Genomic DNA, 16,683 nt, shown 5'->3' on the forward strand with positions numbered 1-16,683 from the left:
TTTTTAAGGTTTTTAGGTTTTTAAATGTTTGATTTAAATGTAACTATCTTATTCTGATTTTATTGTTTTATTGTTTGTTGTAAGCCGCCCTGAGCCACTCGTGGGAAGGGCGGGATATAAATTCCGGAATGAATGAATGAATGAATGAATGAATGAATAAATAAATAAATAAATGTTAAAGTGCAGTCATATTATAGTCATAACGTAAATGGGGTTGATGATCTGTAAATGGCATCAGCAGCTGGAACTGGGCTCGTAGGGGTTTGTTTGATAGAATTGCCTTTGAGTATGGATGTCTTGTACTGTTGCCACACCCGACGCTCCCTGCCGTGCCACCGCCACACCCCGGACTCCTTGCACTCTACCTCTACCTTTGGGCCCTTGTCAGCTCCCGGCAGCATTTGTTGAATCCAACAGAGGCCAGCCCCAGTGTTCTCCCACAGGGGATCAGGTACATTTTCTATGGGGCGCCAAGGTCGTATCGTTCCTTCATAGCATGGCCAGGCCGTCTCAGGTCATGTTGCTCCTCTATAGCATGGCCAGGTCGACCCAGCAGGGTCTCACAGCTGCAGCCTCCGGTGTTGGGCTCAACCCGGCTCATCCGGCAGATCTCGTTTCCGGGGTACAGCCACCCCGTGCTGCCGCGACGTCCCCAGCCACTGCACCCCACGCCTCCAGCTCCCCTTCGGCGTCTAGCAATGGCTGGCAACACCCAGCAGAGCCAGGGGGCAGCATTGGTGTTCCACGGATGGGCGTCAGGTGAGTTTCAGCCCAGAATCGCGGCTACTTTTATCAAAGTATAACTAACAAGGATCATAAGGGAAGGGTTCCTTTAGGGTGGCCAGCATTTACCATGCCTCAGTATCACTGTGGATATATATCATACTTCATGAAGAAAGTGGTCCATGCATTTACCCATAACATATCTTTCTGATACTGTCACTTCTTGGTTATGGCTTTCCCTGCAACAGTATCCTCTGGAGGCTTGCAGATAGACTTGGTAGCTGTAGACATCTACTCCGCACACACACAAAAAATTCTTGGGGGCCCAGAACAGTAATTTACAATGCTGCTACTTCTTATTATTATATTAGCATTTAAGGTATAGTGTATTTTTTTGTGTGTGAGAAGTGATTGCATTGCTTACCTGCATTCTTCTGGACTTTTTTTTCCCCTAACACAAATTGATCTACTTCCTGCAGCTCATTAATAAAGCATAGACAATTCTATTTATAACTTCCCAACAAGTCATTTTGGGTTCCATCTTTCTCAGCACATATCATCTCACTGTCATCGTGGGATGTGAAAGCAAACTTGCTTTGATGCAATCTGTCTCAGCAGACATTGAGATTTTTCTAGTTCTATAATGCATCTTCAGCTTATTTCAGCTGCATTATTCTAGAGTTTAAAGACCACTAGGGTGCCTAATGCATCTTTATAATCAAAGTATATGTTTAAGCTGATAAACAAAAATCGCATGGATTTATGCACAAAATGTATAATACTCTGAACACATTCTGGCGATACTTTGACTAAAACAAGTTAACACACTGAAAATAAATATCTAAACATAAGTACAGTCTGGGAAAGTGAAAAAGAAATTCTATCATTGCTATGAAGCTATGAACTACATGCCACTTATTGTCTAAGGAGACAGGTAGTCTATATTAGAATGAATGATAGTGTTTGCTTTCTCTCATATTATGGTCTTCTAGTGACAATGTGTCTTTTTACAAGAAAATGGGAAGACAGAATGCATTCAGACATGCCTTTCTTTTTATATAGAATAAACTCATTTTGAACCTACATGCATACTTTCTTCTGTACTTCAGCTATTTCCCCCCTACAATTCCTCAGAATGTGATTTTTGGGGGGAGGGAATTTCACTGATTTTTCCTCAATCTATCCTACACATTAAGAAAGTATACAATGACCTATTAGATGAGCAAATGAATTTAGAATACTTTCAGCATTCAATTAGAAAGGGGCATATGTGAACTCTCCAGGACAACACTTCTAGCACTGAAAAGCTGATATGCAGAAGTGCCTTGAGAACATTACCAGATTATAAAATCATGACTAATTTGCATTCCACCTTATATTGTCCAATCCCTGTTACAAGCAACATATATAAACCTGTTGTGACTTTTCCAGTCATTTTATATCAAGGCCTGTGAAGCCCAATCCAGAAACCATTCAAGCCTGAATTTAATTTATTAACAGAACTGGATTGGTGTTACACTCTTTAAGCATTACAGCATGCCAAAGACTGCAACATAAAAAGGACGGATAATAAGAAAGGGCCAAGCTCATAGAATATGAAATAAAGAACTGGAATGAAATCTCACTAGAAATGGTTGATGTTGCAACTGTGGCATGGAATAGTTACACACTTATACCTGAACCTGTTTTTCTGTAAGTATGAACTAAGATATCATTTATAAAAGCAGCTGCCCATGGATACCATCAAGAAAAAACAGTTACACTTGAGGCAATTACAGAAACCATTTAAAACCTGACACAAAGAAAGATAAATGTGTACCTCAAAATAGAAATATCCTTTTGAATACAGAGTAAAAGAGAAGGTTGCTGGCACTCACCGTTGTGGTGGTAATGACTTCCTCAGTAACAACCTTTAGCGTATCGACCACTGAGATGTATCCCAGACGTCTAGCAATCGCTAAGGCAGTGTTACCATTCTGAAAGGAGAAAGGACAGAGGAAGAAGAGAATGAGAGGGAGGATTGTGATATGAACCAATGAGATCACACCCGGCACTGAATGAGCCAGCATTTCCACCCAAAACAAGGCATTTGCTTAGGAAAAAAATGTGGGTTTTTTTCTGTTAAAATCTGACTCTCTTTTTACAACTTTGCTCAGATTATAGCCCCAGTTGCCATGGTAACAGTACACACACAACATCTGCTTGCTACACTTAATAAAAATCCATGACATGGTTTAAGCCTCAAGTTTTCTATAACGCACTATATAAAAATGTGGCTTCAGGCGCACCTGTCTAATTTGGTACACAAACTTTTAATTGGGAGTAATTTCAGTAATTATTAGTTTAAGAGATCATGTTTACATCTGATATAAGGCCAATTTGGGGGGGGGATTATTTATAGATGATTTGTGCACATGAAGCAACATCATAAAACTCTGCCAAAATGAAACAACTAAAAAGTGTGACAGAGATGAATCTTTATATTGGCTTTAACTTCATTGGCTTGAATCCTAGGAAATTCTGAACAGAAGGGAATTCATGGAAGAGATTTTTGCCACTTCCTAATTTTGCAATGACTGGCACCTCCTACGTCCCACAGAAAGCCACTCTTGAGAGTGGGGGGGGGGTATCAGGTACAGCTTGGGATACACTGTGGGAAAGCTGGAGCTGGAAGAAGGAATTCATAGAAATTCCCTCTAATTTTGCAAAAGCTAGAACTCAAACTGTCAGCCTTAAGTAGGACTATAAAATGCTGCTCCTTACCATTGGCAAAGATGTTAAAAGCACTAACTTCTATTCTCTTTTCTACATATCATAATTTAGTTTAGGTAGAAGCATACTTATTGATATTATCTAGGTTTAGGATTGTGCAAAAAAAATGTCCTTTTTTGGTATCTATGTTAAAATCTAATTTGGAAGACTATCTGCTGTTATTTGCTGGTTTTGCTTGGCTACTTTTTTTTATCTCATCATCACATTTTCATCTTGCTTGATTAACCAGGCCAACCAAAGGTAACATACAAAAGAGGATAACAGCGCAATAGCACATAGCCAGTCTGATCTGTGTCTTGCAACTGAGAATGAGAGGAGGAGGAGAGTTGGATTTATACCTCACCTTCCACTCAGAGTCTCAGAGCGGCTTACAATCTCCTTCCCTTCCTCTCTACACACCCTGTGTGGTAGGTGGGGCTGAGAAAGCTCTGAGAACTGCTGTGACTGACCCCAGCTCACCCAGCTGGCTACATATGGAAAAGTGGGGAATCAAACCCAGTTCTCCAGATTAGAGTCCGCCATTCTTAACCACTACACCAAACTGGCTCTAGAGAGAAAGAATGGCTTAGCTACAAGGCTGATCCCAGCCTATCACACAGCGAATGTGATATTGTAATTATTGGTACACAGCTAATCAGATCTGGATCCATGCTGATGTCATTTACAGCAAACAAAACCAGTTCAGGAGCCACAACCCTCACTCTGAATAAGCAAATATATTCATGTACACACATACATTTTTGATTCAGTCACCAAAACTATCACTGAATGAGGGGAAGTACTCTTTCAATGCTGTGGAAAATGCCTACAAAAAGCAAATCCCACCCTAGTTGAACTACATATATAAAAATTAGAGACAATGATGACAAATCAATCAAGACAAACAATGATGTTTAAAGTAATTTATCTTTTTCACTTTTGTCTAGGAATATTTCAGCAACATTTGTCTGAGCCAACTAGACATCCTAAAAACACTTGTAGCATGTTTGCAGTGGTCTGCCATGCAGAGCAGTTTTGTGATCACTTCTTCTACTCCCAACAGCAAGCTGTGATGACACTCAAGTGCAGTGATTGAAGCTTCTCTAAATGTTGGAACATCGCTGGTGGACAGCATATCACCTGGAAGTTATTGCTATGATGCACCATGTAAAATGGCCATCTTAGAAAACTGTTAACTGGGAAACAGTCTTAATCACTGAATATGGTAGATCTCTGATCTATTAGCCACAAAGACCACAATTCAGAACCATTCACTGAGACCTGATTCACATATGGGCAAATAAGGTGACAAAGAGAATGTGCAGCATTATTTCAGGCATTACAAGGTAGACTCCAACTCTGTTAGTTCACATTATGTAAACAGAAAATTAGCATAGCTGGGAAAAATGGTCTACCATGTTCCTTAGCTACATAGGTTTTCTAAATCCTCCACTGACTATTAGAAATGGTGCAGTCCATTCCATTACCATAAATCTCTGCCAGCTCATTATTACTTGATTGCCCTACAAGTATGAATCAGGAATCAGTGGAGTAATTTTCTTCAAGGACTGTCAACAACTTATTCTAGCTGATGTAAGGATGTAGATTGACACTAGACAAGTTGTCATCCCTGAGTTCACCTCAAGGATGTTCTGTCATATTATAGAATGAGCTTCCAGAAGGGAATTCCTTTTCACAGTGTGATGGGGGCCAAATTGTGATCAGGACCACCATGGCATAGGAGAAGGCAGGGTACTGCCTCCCCCCCCCCCCCGCTGTGGTTTTTCTAACCCAAAACCACAGCCAGGGAGACATGGTGGTAAATTATGCCTCCACACACAGTTCCAGGTTGGAAAAATGGTGCTGGGAGAAGGCAGTAGCTCCTTTTCCTCCTTGCTGCAGTGTGCTGGGATTGTTACAAGGAATTCCCTGGAGGAACTCACTCTACATAATGGGGACACCATCTAATTTAGTTTGGTTCTGCAATACAATTGCCAAGACCAGTTCATTAGTTAACTAGAGCAGAGAAAGGAAAAAACAAGTGGCTTGCCTTCTTACTCCCTTTTTGATGTAATGTACCTTTAGTGACTATACAAAAAATTAATGAAGTGGCATTAAGTATTCATAGCATGTCAGCTACATCACAGTGCTCCAAAGAACCAAAAAATTAGTTTCAGAAGCCAAAATTGGCTTCACTCTGGATTTTCCTGAAACAGCAATACTCTATACTTCACGGCAATCAGTTTTTGAAACTGCATGGAGTGCCCTTGCATGAAACTATGCAGCTAGCTCTTTGGAACTTGGCCTATCTGCATTAATAAGAAATTCTAGTGCTAATAGACATGATGTCATGGTTTAAAAATCTGTAATACAATCTGAAACCTAGGGTGAAAGGAATTACAAGGTTTAAAGGAAGAAGTGTTAGAGCAGGGGTGTCAAATATGCAGCTCGGTGGCCAAATAAGGCCCCCATAGTGCTCCTATCAGACCTCTGAGAAACTGGCTCTCATCTGCTTCCTTCTCTCTCTTTCTTGCTTCCTTCTGTCAGGCTTGCTCAATTGCACAGAGCAAAGCCTCTATTTTCTCCACTGGCTGAAGCTTCTCCCCAGGGGGGGGGGGGACAGCTTGCTTCAAAGAAAGCTCTGGCTCTTTCCTTCCTTCCCCAGAGGACCAGGAGGGGAAGGAGCATCAGACAATAGAAGGAAGAGAGGCTTGGCTCAGTGCAATTGAGAAAGCCTAGATTGCATGAGAGAGTTACAAAGAAAGCACCTTTAAGACCAAGTTTTAAAAAATCTTTGTGTTTGCCTGTGTCCTTTATAAAGTTTATATCTCTGCTATCTGGCATTACATTTTATGACACACCTGGCATGCCAAGGTCTCATTTATGTCAGATCCAGCCATCATAATAAATGGGTTCAACACCCCTGTGTTAGAGGAATGTGGCACAGCCCATCAGTTGGCAAGCATAACCTCTGTTAAAATGATCAGTACCTGCCCAGCCTCATCTATAAAGCTTCCTTGCAAATATAATGAAGGAAGCTTTGACTCTCAAAAGTTTATATTCCAGAAATCTTGTTGGTCTCTAAGGACTTTAATCTTGTTCTCTTACTGCAGACCAACACAGCTACCCTCCTGGAACACAAATCTTACAAACATAGGCTTGGATACAAAACCATATTATGGAGTGTCCTTTTCCATTGTGCAGGCAATCCTCTGCTGTGGGGCACATTCCTCCAGCATGAGGCACTTCTGCTCATCGTAGTTAAATGTCTTTCAATAAGCTAAAAAGTACATTGTGCAAAAGAACATGGTCCACACTGGAGGACCATCTCTGCAACTGGTGAGGAGGGGTTCAAATTGAAAGAAGTCTTAGAAAGTAATACATTCTGCTAGCTGATACTTTGATTCCAAAAGGCATCTCTATCCATGTTCCTCTAAAGCATTTTGAGAGGGACTAGAAATTCTCACATTTTGCTTCAAGTTAATTATAAAATGCTCCCCAAAATGACAGAAATAAGCATGTGGCCATGATATGATTCCTCTTCCATTATTTTGGTCACAAATTGTGAAATGACATGTGTTCATCTAAATTCTTGAGGGTAGGAGCAAGAACTGGGGGAATACACAGTACAATTCTGGTTACCACTCCTCAAAAAAGATATTATAGCACTTTTGAAGATGTCAGAGGTGTGGCCTAGTATGCAAATGATGGTGATGTCAGAGTTGTGGCCTCATATACTAATGAGTTCCTGCTGGGCTTTTTCTACAAAAAAAGCCCTGAAAATATTAGTATCCTCTTTTACAAGATCATCTGCTTTTCAAGTCTCTATAGTCTTTAGCCCTATTGAGCCAGAATTATCTGCTGTCATATCCCACCTACTGTTTACCACCTCATAATGTATCCGTCTGCATCTCCTATTCCATCTCCTTCCATTCACTTACATCGTTTGTGGATCTGTGGACTTAGCAATGGACAATGTAAATAGGATTCTCCCTCAGGAGTCTTCACAAGTTTTTCTTTTTATCAGATCTTGGTTGGAATTCAGATACTATCTTCTTAGTTTTCTCTCTCCCAGATATTCAGTCCCTCACTCACCTAGAAATTCTCACATTTTGCTTCAAGCTAATTGTAAAATGCTCCCAAAAAATGACAGAAATAAGCACGTGGCCATGATATGATTCCTCTTCCATTATTTTGGTCACAAATTGTGAAATGACATGTTTTCATCTAAATTCTTGAGGGCAGGTCAGGAGCAAGCATTGGGAGAATACTGCCATCAGTGCAACTACTTATTCCCTACCCTTTAAACACCTTCTATGTGCAGAAAAACCATTACTGTGATGTAGCCAATCATCCAGTATCATAAATTAAGTTCTTTCCCTCTGCCTGGATGTCAAAATAAGATTGATAATACTTTATTGTCTAATAACAAAAAAAGCCTTGACAATACCAGATGTTAAGAGATGCCCAGCCATCATATTTGAACAGCAATTCATTCATTCATTGTATTTTACTTATAGCCCATACTTGCCTGCACAGTACAGCTCAGGGAAGGTAACACCAGTGTTAAAAATAGCATAAATTAGTTAATAAAAACAATTATCACAACAGTAGATTAAAAATCAAATCAGATGGCATATTCAGGCACAAGGTAGTATAACTTATCCAAAATAAGGTTTTGTAGCCTGTGTTTCAATGGATAATAAACTGGTGCAATCGACAGCACAGATGGCAGAGCAAGGGCTGGGGGAGACCAATTCAGATGGAAACTTCATTGCCTCAACCATGGGCCTGGTGAAACATTTATGTCTTACAGGCCCTGCAGAACTACATTAAATCTCGCAGGGCTCGGATCACATCTGGAAGAGCATTCCATCAGGGCAGGGCCAGAGCCTAAAAGGCTTTGGCTTAGGTTGAGGCTAAACAAAAGCTTTGGGGGCTGGAGATAACCAGGAGACTATTATCCATTGTGCACAATGTATGTCAGATGTGCTTAGCAGTTGTATTCATGTATCTGACACTGGTTTGGCTCTAGCTGAACCCTTCCACAGGCAGAAGGATTTTGTCTTTTCATGCTGGAATGGGAAGGGGTAGGCAAGAAATGTTCAGCTGGATCCAAGCCATCACTTACCTAAATAAGATCCATTTCCCAATAAATACTAGCTTCAAAAATGTTGGAACTAAAAAGGGAGAAGTAGAAGGGGAAAACTGCAGCAATGCCACAGGAGAGGTGACATATATATCTTCTAAACAAACAAATGAATGAATGAATAATAGCACAGCATAACTTGCATACTTACAGCAGTGATGGCATTTGGTTTGGCCCCATGTTGGAGAAGAACATTGATGATGTGGGTATGACCCTGCTGAGCAGCTTGGTGCAGAGGAGTGTACCCATTCTGTAATGTGGAAGTTATCATATTTAGGAAAGGAAGACTAGAACATAACTTTCCAGCACAGCATGATATAAATATTATATGTTTGCACAGCTCAGTGGTAGAGCATCTGCTTGGTAAGTAGAAGATTCCAGATTCCATCCAAGGCATCTCCAACTAAAAAGGGTTCTGGCAAATAGGCGCGAAAAACCTCAGCTTGAGACCCAGGAGCAACGCCGGATTAACAATTAAGCCAAGAAGGCACTGGTCTATGGGCCCCCATGCATTTAGGGGCTCCAGGCCAGTCTCCCCCCATTTCCCCCCCTGCTTGCAGCCCTCCCAGCCTGCATGTGCAGCCAGCAACTGAGCTGCTCTTTGCCTGACTTGCCTGGTGCAGCTGCTGCCGGTGTCATTGCCAAGTATGCCTCTCTCTGCCTCTCCACTGCAGTTTTGTCAAATGGGCTTTTGAGAAGGGACCTGCAGGCTGCAGGGCAGGCGCTCTGACTCAGAGATCATTTGCAAGGGGTGCCCTGAGATTTTGACTGCCTAGGGGCCTTCACAGGGTTTAATCCAGCACTGCCCTGGAGAGCTGCTGCCAGTCTGAGTAGACAATACTGACTTTGATGGATCAAGGGTCTGATTCAGTATGAGGCAGCTTCATATGTTAAAAATGATGAACAAACATTTACCTTTGTCTTAGCATTGACATTAGCTCCCTGCTTTAGGAGAAAGTTCACCATCTTGATGTTCCCATAGTGACAAGCTACTATCAGTGGAGTGTAACCTAGCTGCAAAAAAAAAAAAAGGAAAGGAAAAGGGAAAAAAAAGAAAAAGAAAAGAAACATAAGTAGTGAATGTGATTTTGGTTGGGAAATTTCTTTCATCTGTTTGGTCGTGTGGTATACCTTAGTCTGAGCATCTTTGTTTGCTCCATGCTTGATCAGAATATCTGCTACATTCACTTTATCTTCTTGGGCTGCTAAATGTAAAGATGTAAGTCCACTCTGCAAATTAAATACAAAGAGCCTTTTCGTTTATTATGTATGATTCCACAGTGTTTGCATGAGTCAAAGCTTTCACCAAAGGGAGTTGGGCATAAACTACATTCAGGATGTACATAATGCTTAGAGCATTTAAAGTGCTTCACAACACAAATTAGGACAGCATTATTATCTCTATATTGTGAAGGGACAAGGGTAAAGAATGGGTTGCCTATGTCTACAAAGTGAATCTGAACTAGGGATTTCTTTGATCATGTTCTCTTAACTACTACACTATACCACCATCTAATAGGCATTTGCTCATTACAGTAGTGCAGTCTCATAAATATGGTTAATGCGCCTGCATTAGAAAGCCACAGTCTTTAAGTGGTGCTGGTTGAAATGCCTTCTGATCAGTGTCACTATTTGGGCCTCTGGGTTGAGTCATGAACATACCATGGCTGTGAACAGAGTCACCAGGCTAACTAAAATTGCAAATCCTAATCCTAATCCCTTCCAAATTATTTTATTTTATTAAATTTATATCCCACCCTCCCCTAATGGGCTCATTAGCATTAGAGCTCTCTAGTCTGGATTTAATTTTTGTAATTTCACCAGTAATTTCCCAAACATGGCTGCACATGGGTGGGGGGGAAGTTAAATGTAGTCCCCTGTGAAAGCACCAGTCATTTCTGACTCTGGGGTGACATTGCATCACAACATTTTCAAGGTATACTTCTTTATGTGGTGGTTTGCTATTGCCTTCCACAGTCATCTACACATTCCCCCCAGCAAGCTGGGTACTCATTTTATCGACCTCAGAAGGAAGGAAGGCTGAGTCAACCTTGAGCCGGCTACCTGAACCCAGCTTTCGGCAGATCGAACAGGTCGTGAGCAGAGAGTTCGGACTGCAGTACTGCAGTTTTACCACTCTGTGCCACTGCAAACAATATACAATATGAAAGGGAGTAATATGGCTATCATTAGAATACCTGTAGAATTGGGCCCCATTTCCAGTTTGTTCATACCCAAATTGAACTGTGGGGGATGGGAATACCCTGAAGATCAATGAGACCTATTTGTCACCTATCCTTTAATCTCAATTACAAGACTAGGTAGAACTACTCAATTCCCAATAACCCACTCAGTCCCAGGTCTGATTTGCCCATTTACAGCTCCCATTACTGGATTTAACTATTTGAAGATTTGGTCCACTTGTGGGCTTACCTTTGTAGCCACATGAATGTTGGCTCCTTTTTGCAGAAGCAAGTTCACCATGTCTGCATGACCTTCCTGAGAGGCGAGGTGAAGTGGAGTCACTCCTTGTTTGGTCAGAATATTGGTCTCTGCTCTGTAATCTAGCAGGGTTGTGGCTATCTGCATCTGATTCTTCTTAGCAGCGATGTGCAGAGGAGTATATCCATTCTAAAAACCAGGTGCCTTACATCAATACCCATTTGTAACACCTATTTCTTTCATAACAAAGATTAGTTCCTTATTCTTAACCAATGGTATGCCTTAATCTGGGGGGTGGGGGGGTAGAAATTTGGCAAATAAAAAATTGACTAGCAATTCCTGTGTTTAATCACAACAGAAATGAATTTATAACATATAGTTTATGACAGCAGTGATTATCGGGATATTCAAAGGTTCACAAAGAATTACTGAACAGAACCTTTTTTCTTTTTAAAAAAATTAAGCTTCTGGTCTGACATTTAGAGATTTGTTTCAACTATGATTTTATACAAATTGAAAGCAACAAATTATTTGTAAACATGAAATACGCTTTCCCAAATTCTCTAAATGGCTGCTTTCCCAGAAAGCATTCTTGAACCACATGGGAAATCTCACCTTGGCAGTAGCATGGGGAGAAGAACCTTTCTCCAGCAACAGTAGTGCCACCTTCTGGTTGTCATAATGAGCAGCAACATGGAGAGGGGTGAGGCCATTCTGGAAAGGGTGGGTTTATGTTACAGCATTAAGTGACTGTTAGCTCTGTTTTAAGTTGCTGTTACATTGAAAAATGATATAAATTAAATAAATAGTACTGCTTCTGTTACCTTGCAAAATGATATCAATTAATAAAAGCACAGTAGAAAAGAGCAAGAGTCCAGTAGCACCGTAAAGACTAACAAAATTTGTGGCAGGGCATGAGCTTTCATGAGTCATTGCTCACTAATCACTAGTGAGTAGCAACTCTGAAAGCTCATACCTGCCACAAATTTTGCTAGTCTTTATGATGCTACTGCATTCTTGCTCTCGCTACTGCTACAGACAAATGCGGCTACTCATCTTGATCTAATAAAGGCACAAAATAACATTGAAGTTGAATTATTTCATATTAGAATGTTATTTAACATTAAACACAACATTAGATTGAAGGGTTTTACTTTTAAAAGGGGATAAGTATGTAAGAATTAATTTAAATTGTCCTAATTTCCCTCTTTAATTGCATTAACTATACAATACAGTGACCTCTGGACTAATGAGATTCAATTATGATTAAATTCACATTATGAAGGGGGGAAAATCCATTCCATCTTACTTATGGAATAATATGACAAGCCCAGAGCAACAAGAATGCAGTGCACTTTTGTTTCATCACCCTGCTGAGAACTCAGAGTCAACTGACATGCAGATGTCTCTAACATATTAATCTACTCTTTAGACACACAAGAGGCTACCAACAAAGATGGTAGCCTTGTGTCAAATTCCCCATATACTGGTGGATTATAATGCTCACTTCTGTGTCCCTGCTCCACATCAACTGAGGCTGGTAGAAATAAGGAAATATGGAATTGATATTGAAGAGAAAAAAGTGGAACTTGACACAGGAACTGATTTTTCTGGCAGCATCCCTGTGCTTCTGTTAATGTATAGTTCTGCCCTTAAAGTGGGCAACAATATTTACTAGGTGTTAACTTGATTCTCTGATATATGAATTACATCAGTGTGGGAAACTTTTTAACAAGATGCAAGCTATCAATGAGGAGGGCAGATTCCATGCACTGAATCAGTGCTCTGAATATATCTTGACAAAATGAATTATATAAATGTACAAACACCATCTATGATTCCCAGTACTAATTAAATGCCCAGCGAAAATCAATTCTTACAATGAATGTACTGTAAGGGAGAAAAGCATTTTCTATTGTCTTTATATAGATAAATACTACCTAGTGAAAATCAATTCTTATGTCCAAATTAAAATTATAAGGCTTCATCTAAGTCCTACCTTTCCAGCTGAATCAGGAGACGCACGGCGCTGCAACAGGAGTTTTGCTACATCCAGGCTTCCATATTTAGCTGCCACATGCAGTGGTGTGAATCCCTTCTGTAAAACATCCAAATGCAAAATCAACGTATTTATATAACTGTAATGTTTATTGTGCTCCATCACTTTAGAGAAATTCCATGCACTTCTCAGTTTATAACCGACTAGCTATAAAATTAAAAAGCTACCTTACCAATAAAGGAAAACAAACAAATCAACTAAAACCAAACCAATAACCAAAAAAGGTAAAGATAGTCCCCTGTGCAAGCACCAGTCATTTCCAACTGGGGTGATGATGATGATGTTGCTTCCACAACGTTTTCATGGCAGACTTTTTACAGGGTGGTTTGCCATTGCCTTCCCCAGTCATCTACACTTCCCCCCCAGCAAGCTGGGTACTCATTTTACCAACCTCAGAAGGATGGAAGGCTGAGTCAACCTGAGCTGGCTACTTGAAACCAGTTTCTGCTGGGATCGAACACACCTTTTCCCACTTGGGAAATGAAAACAAAACACCCAAATGAAAATGAAATATCCTAAAAATGAAATATCCAAAAATGATGGAATCTCAGCGTAACAACAAACATGCTGAAGTACACAACTGTGCTTTCTGTATATGCATTCAGATGTTTCTGAGAGATTGTTCTCAGCAGCTGCCTTTACAGAACCCCTTAAGGGATGATCATGAAGAATCACATGAATACAGTGTTAACAGTTTTAATTGCCCATATCTGGTACTCTTTCTTATGATTTTCTCCACATTTCTGTTTCATTATTTTCTCCACAACTGTAGAAAACTACTTGTATCTTTCTCATATAGAGATTCCAAACTATTACTACCTAATATGTTGTGATATACTGTCAGAAAATACTTAAAGGGATGATGATCATGAAGGATCACTGAATTACTGAACTACTCTCTACTCTACTGGACTATCAAAGTCACTTTTATCTACTGGCAGCAGTTCTCCAGGGTCTCTGGTATAGGCCCTTCACATCATTTACTATTCTGATCCTTTTAGATTGGGTTGAGCCTTGGACCTGCTGTATGCTGAACAGATGCTTTATTACTGAGTTGTGACCCCTCTCTGGGTGAAAGCACCATGCATGCATAAGGAATAGATTCAGTTTAAACCACTGTAATGTAAAATATTAAAGCTGTCCAAGAATTCGGAAATACTTCAGATTTTACCTTGGTAGCCAAAGAGTGTGCAGCACCGGCCTCCAAGAGAACAGATGCTACATCCACTTGACCTTCTCGAGCAGAGATGTGCAGTGCTGTATATCCATTAGTTGTGGCAGCATCTGGGTGGGCCATATGTTGCAACAGCAGCTGTACAATTTCTGTTTTACCCAGGCGGGAGGCAATATGCAGCGGAGTCTGTTCCTCCTACAACTCAAAGCAGGGAAGACATTAGAATGGATTTTTGACCCCCACCTCAAAAAGACTGCTTCATTCTCTCCCATTTCAAATAACTGTTCTATATGCGTGTTCCAAAGGAAGACACATTCTCCCTCCCTCCCAGTTCATCATCACCATCACTGTCACCAACGTTTAGCATACCCAGATACCCCACTGCTTTTATGGCATAGTGTAACTACTATGAAGGATAAACTTCAGAACATTTTAAAACCTACCCTTGCACGGGCATCAACCAAAGCACCATTTCTTAGGAGGCAGCGGACCACTTCCACTTGTCCTGCTCGAGCTGCCATGTGCAATGCAGTCTCCCCCCGCTACATAAAAAAAAGATGATATTAATTTTTCTTTAAGAACAGTTAAATGAAAACGGTACTGGATTGTTTGCACTTCTCAGAATCTGAAAGAATGTAATCATTATATCCACCCTAAATATTGATTTTTTTTGTGAGTTTGTGAAGTTGGAATGAACCACACTCATTACTCTGAGGCCATTGCTGAGCATCTTTCAGAGAGAAGTATACTGAGAAGTAATACACTAGACCAGTCAATTGCTATCACTGAGATTACCACATGAATCCACAACTTCACTATGCTGCTAATGTTGCTCACTATCATTATTATGGTGCCCAGGAGGAAAGCTATGTCTGTTTTGTTTGTTTATTAAACAAAAAATGTAACCTGAGACTAGCCCCAGGTTTAGATTTTCAGAAAAATACCCTCTGGTGAAAGCTGATTAAGCTTCAAATCAGCTACCGTTTTGACCTATAAGAAATAGCTGAAGACTCTCTGTCTATTTCTAGATGCATTATTTGGTGTATGAAACCCTGTTGTAGTCTAAATTATGTTTTTATTCAGTTATTCCAGTTACCAGAAAGAGTACTTTTTATTTTCCTGATCATTCACATGAATTTAATCCTAGAAGATAATTAGGATTCAACTGCTAGTTTTAAGTGTTACCAAAAACACCTACTTCACACTGAAAATAGCACAGTGTTAACAGTTTTAATTGTCCATATTTGGTACTCTTCCTTACTATTTTCTCCACATTTTTGCTTTATTATTTTTTCCACAACTTTAATCAAAACAAACTGTAAAAAACTACTTTCTCATACAGAGATTCCAAACTATTCCTACCCAATATGTTGTGAAATGTAATGTCAGGAAATCATTTTAGAACAATGACTTTGTAGTAGAAGAGTAATGGAGAAAAAAAAAATATTACAAATTCCATAGTGAGATTTATACTGAACCTAGAAGAGATTTTATTATGGCGCCTTTGGATAACCTACTCAATCCTGATGATATAGTAAAAATAATTTACCTTCTGTCTCACTAACAGAAACATGTTAGGTTAAAGGTTTAGGGATTTGCTGCAGCCACATATCAACTGAAGACTAAAGTTATGTAACAAGTGCTGTTCACTGTAAAAATATGTGTTTGTATCAAAATTTGCTTTAAACATAAAGATACTGTGCATGCATGTACTTTGCGTGCAGTTTCATTTAGTTCTTCTTTATACTCCCCTGTGACATTGTTGAAGTCTTATAAAAGTCTAACTAACTGAACAGTTAATTTCACTGTTATGCTTTCTCTTTGTTATTTATCCAGACATAACTTTGTTAGTTAAATTTTCAGAGTGGCAAATTATTGATGAGTAGTTGTGTCAGTCTTTAGCAGTAAAAACAAACAGATCTTATAGTGACTTAAAGACTAATATTTTATTTCTGTGTATGTTTTTCTGGACTAGCATTTAATTTGCTGAATGTTTGTTTGCTGAATTTATTTACTTCATTTTATATCCCTCCTTTTGTCCTCCATGAGGACACAAAGCAGCTGACATTGTTCTCCTCTCCTCCATTTTATCTCCACAACAACCCTGTGAGGTACGTTAGGCTGAATGTGTGTGACTGGCCCAAAGTCACCCATCACAGAGCAGGGATTTGAACCTGTGTTTTGCAGATTCTAGTCTGATACTCTAACCACTATTGATACTACTCTGCAGATATATTAAGATATGTGTATATACCGGGGTGGCCAACAGTAGCTCTCCAGATGTTTTTTGCCTACAACTCCCATCAGCCCCAGCCAGCATGGCCAATGACTGGGGATGATGAGAGTTGTAGGCAAAAAACATCTGGAGAGCTACCATTGGCCACC

At 39.9% G+C, this 16,683-nt stretch overlaps 1 protein-coding gene across 20 annotated transcripts in view; it reads right to left on the reverse strand.

Moving 5' to 3' along the window:
- ANK2 (ankyrin 2) overlaps nt 1-16,683 on the reverse strand; it is a 474,349-nt gene that overhangs the window by 82,998 nt on the left and 374,668 nt on the right. For all 20 annotated transcript variants that reach the window (XM_060246895.1, XM_060246896.1, XM_060246894.1 and 17 more), the window contains exons 14-22: nt 14,742-14,840; nt 14,296-14,493; nt 13,065-13,163; nt 11,681-11,779; nt 11,057-11,254; nt 9,755-9,853; nt 9,539-9,637; nt 8,775-8,873; nt 2,601-2,699 (exon numbers count right to left, since the gene is read on the reverse strand). In XM_060246895.1, the coding sequence (XP_060102878.1) occupies nt 2,601-2,699; nt 8,775-8,873; nt 9,539-9,637; nt 9,755-9,853; nt 11,057-11,254; nt 11,681-11,779; nt 13,065-13,163; nt 14,296-14,493; nt 14,742-14,840 (1,089 nt within the window). The remainder of the gene's footprint in view (nt 1-2,600; nt 2,700-8,774; nt 8,874-9,538; nt 9,638-9,754; nt 9,854-11,056; nt 11,255-11,680; nt 11,780-13,064; nt 13,164-14,295; nt 14,494-14,741; nt 14,841-16,683) is intronic.

The sequence above is a fragment of the Heteronotia binoei genome, chromosome 9 (genome assembly GCF_032191835.1).
Source record: "Heteronotia binoei isolate CCM8104 ecotype False Entrance Well chromosome 9, APGP_CSIRO_Hbin_v1, whole genome shotgun sequence".
Taxonomy (NCBI): domain Eukaryota; kingdom Metazoa; phylum Chordata; class Lepidosauria; order Squamata; family Gekkonidae; genus Heteronotia; species Heteronotia binoei.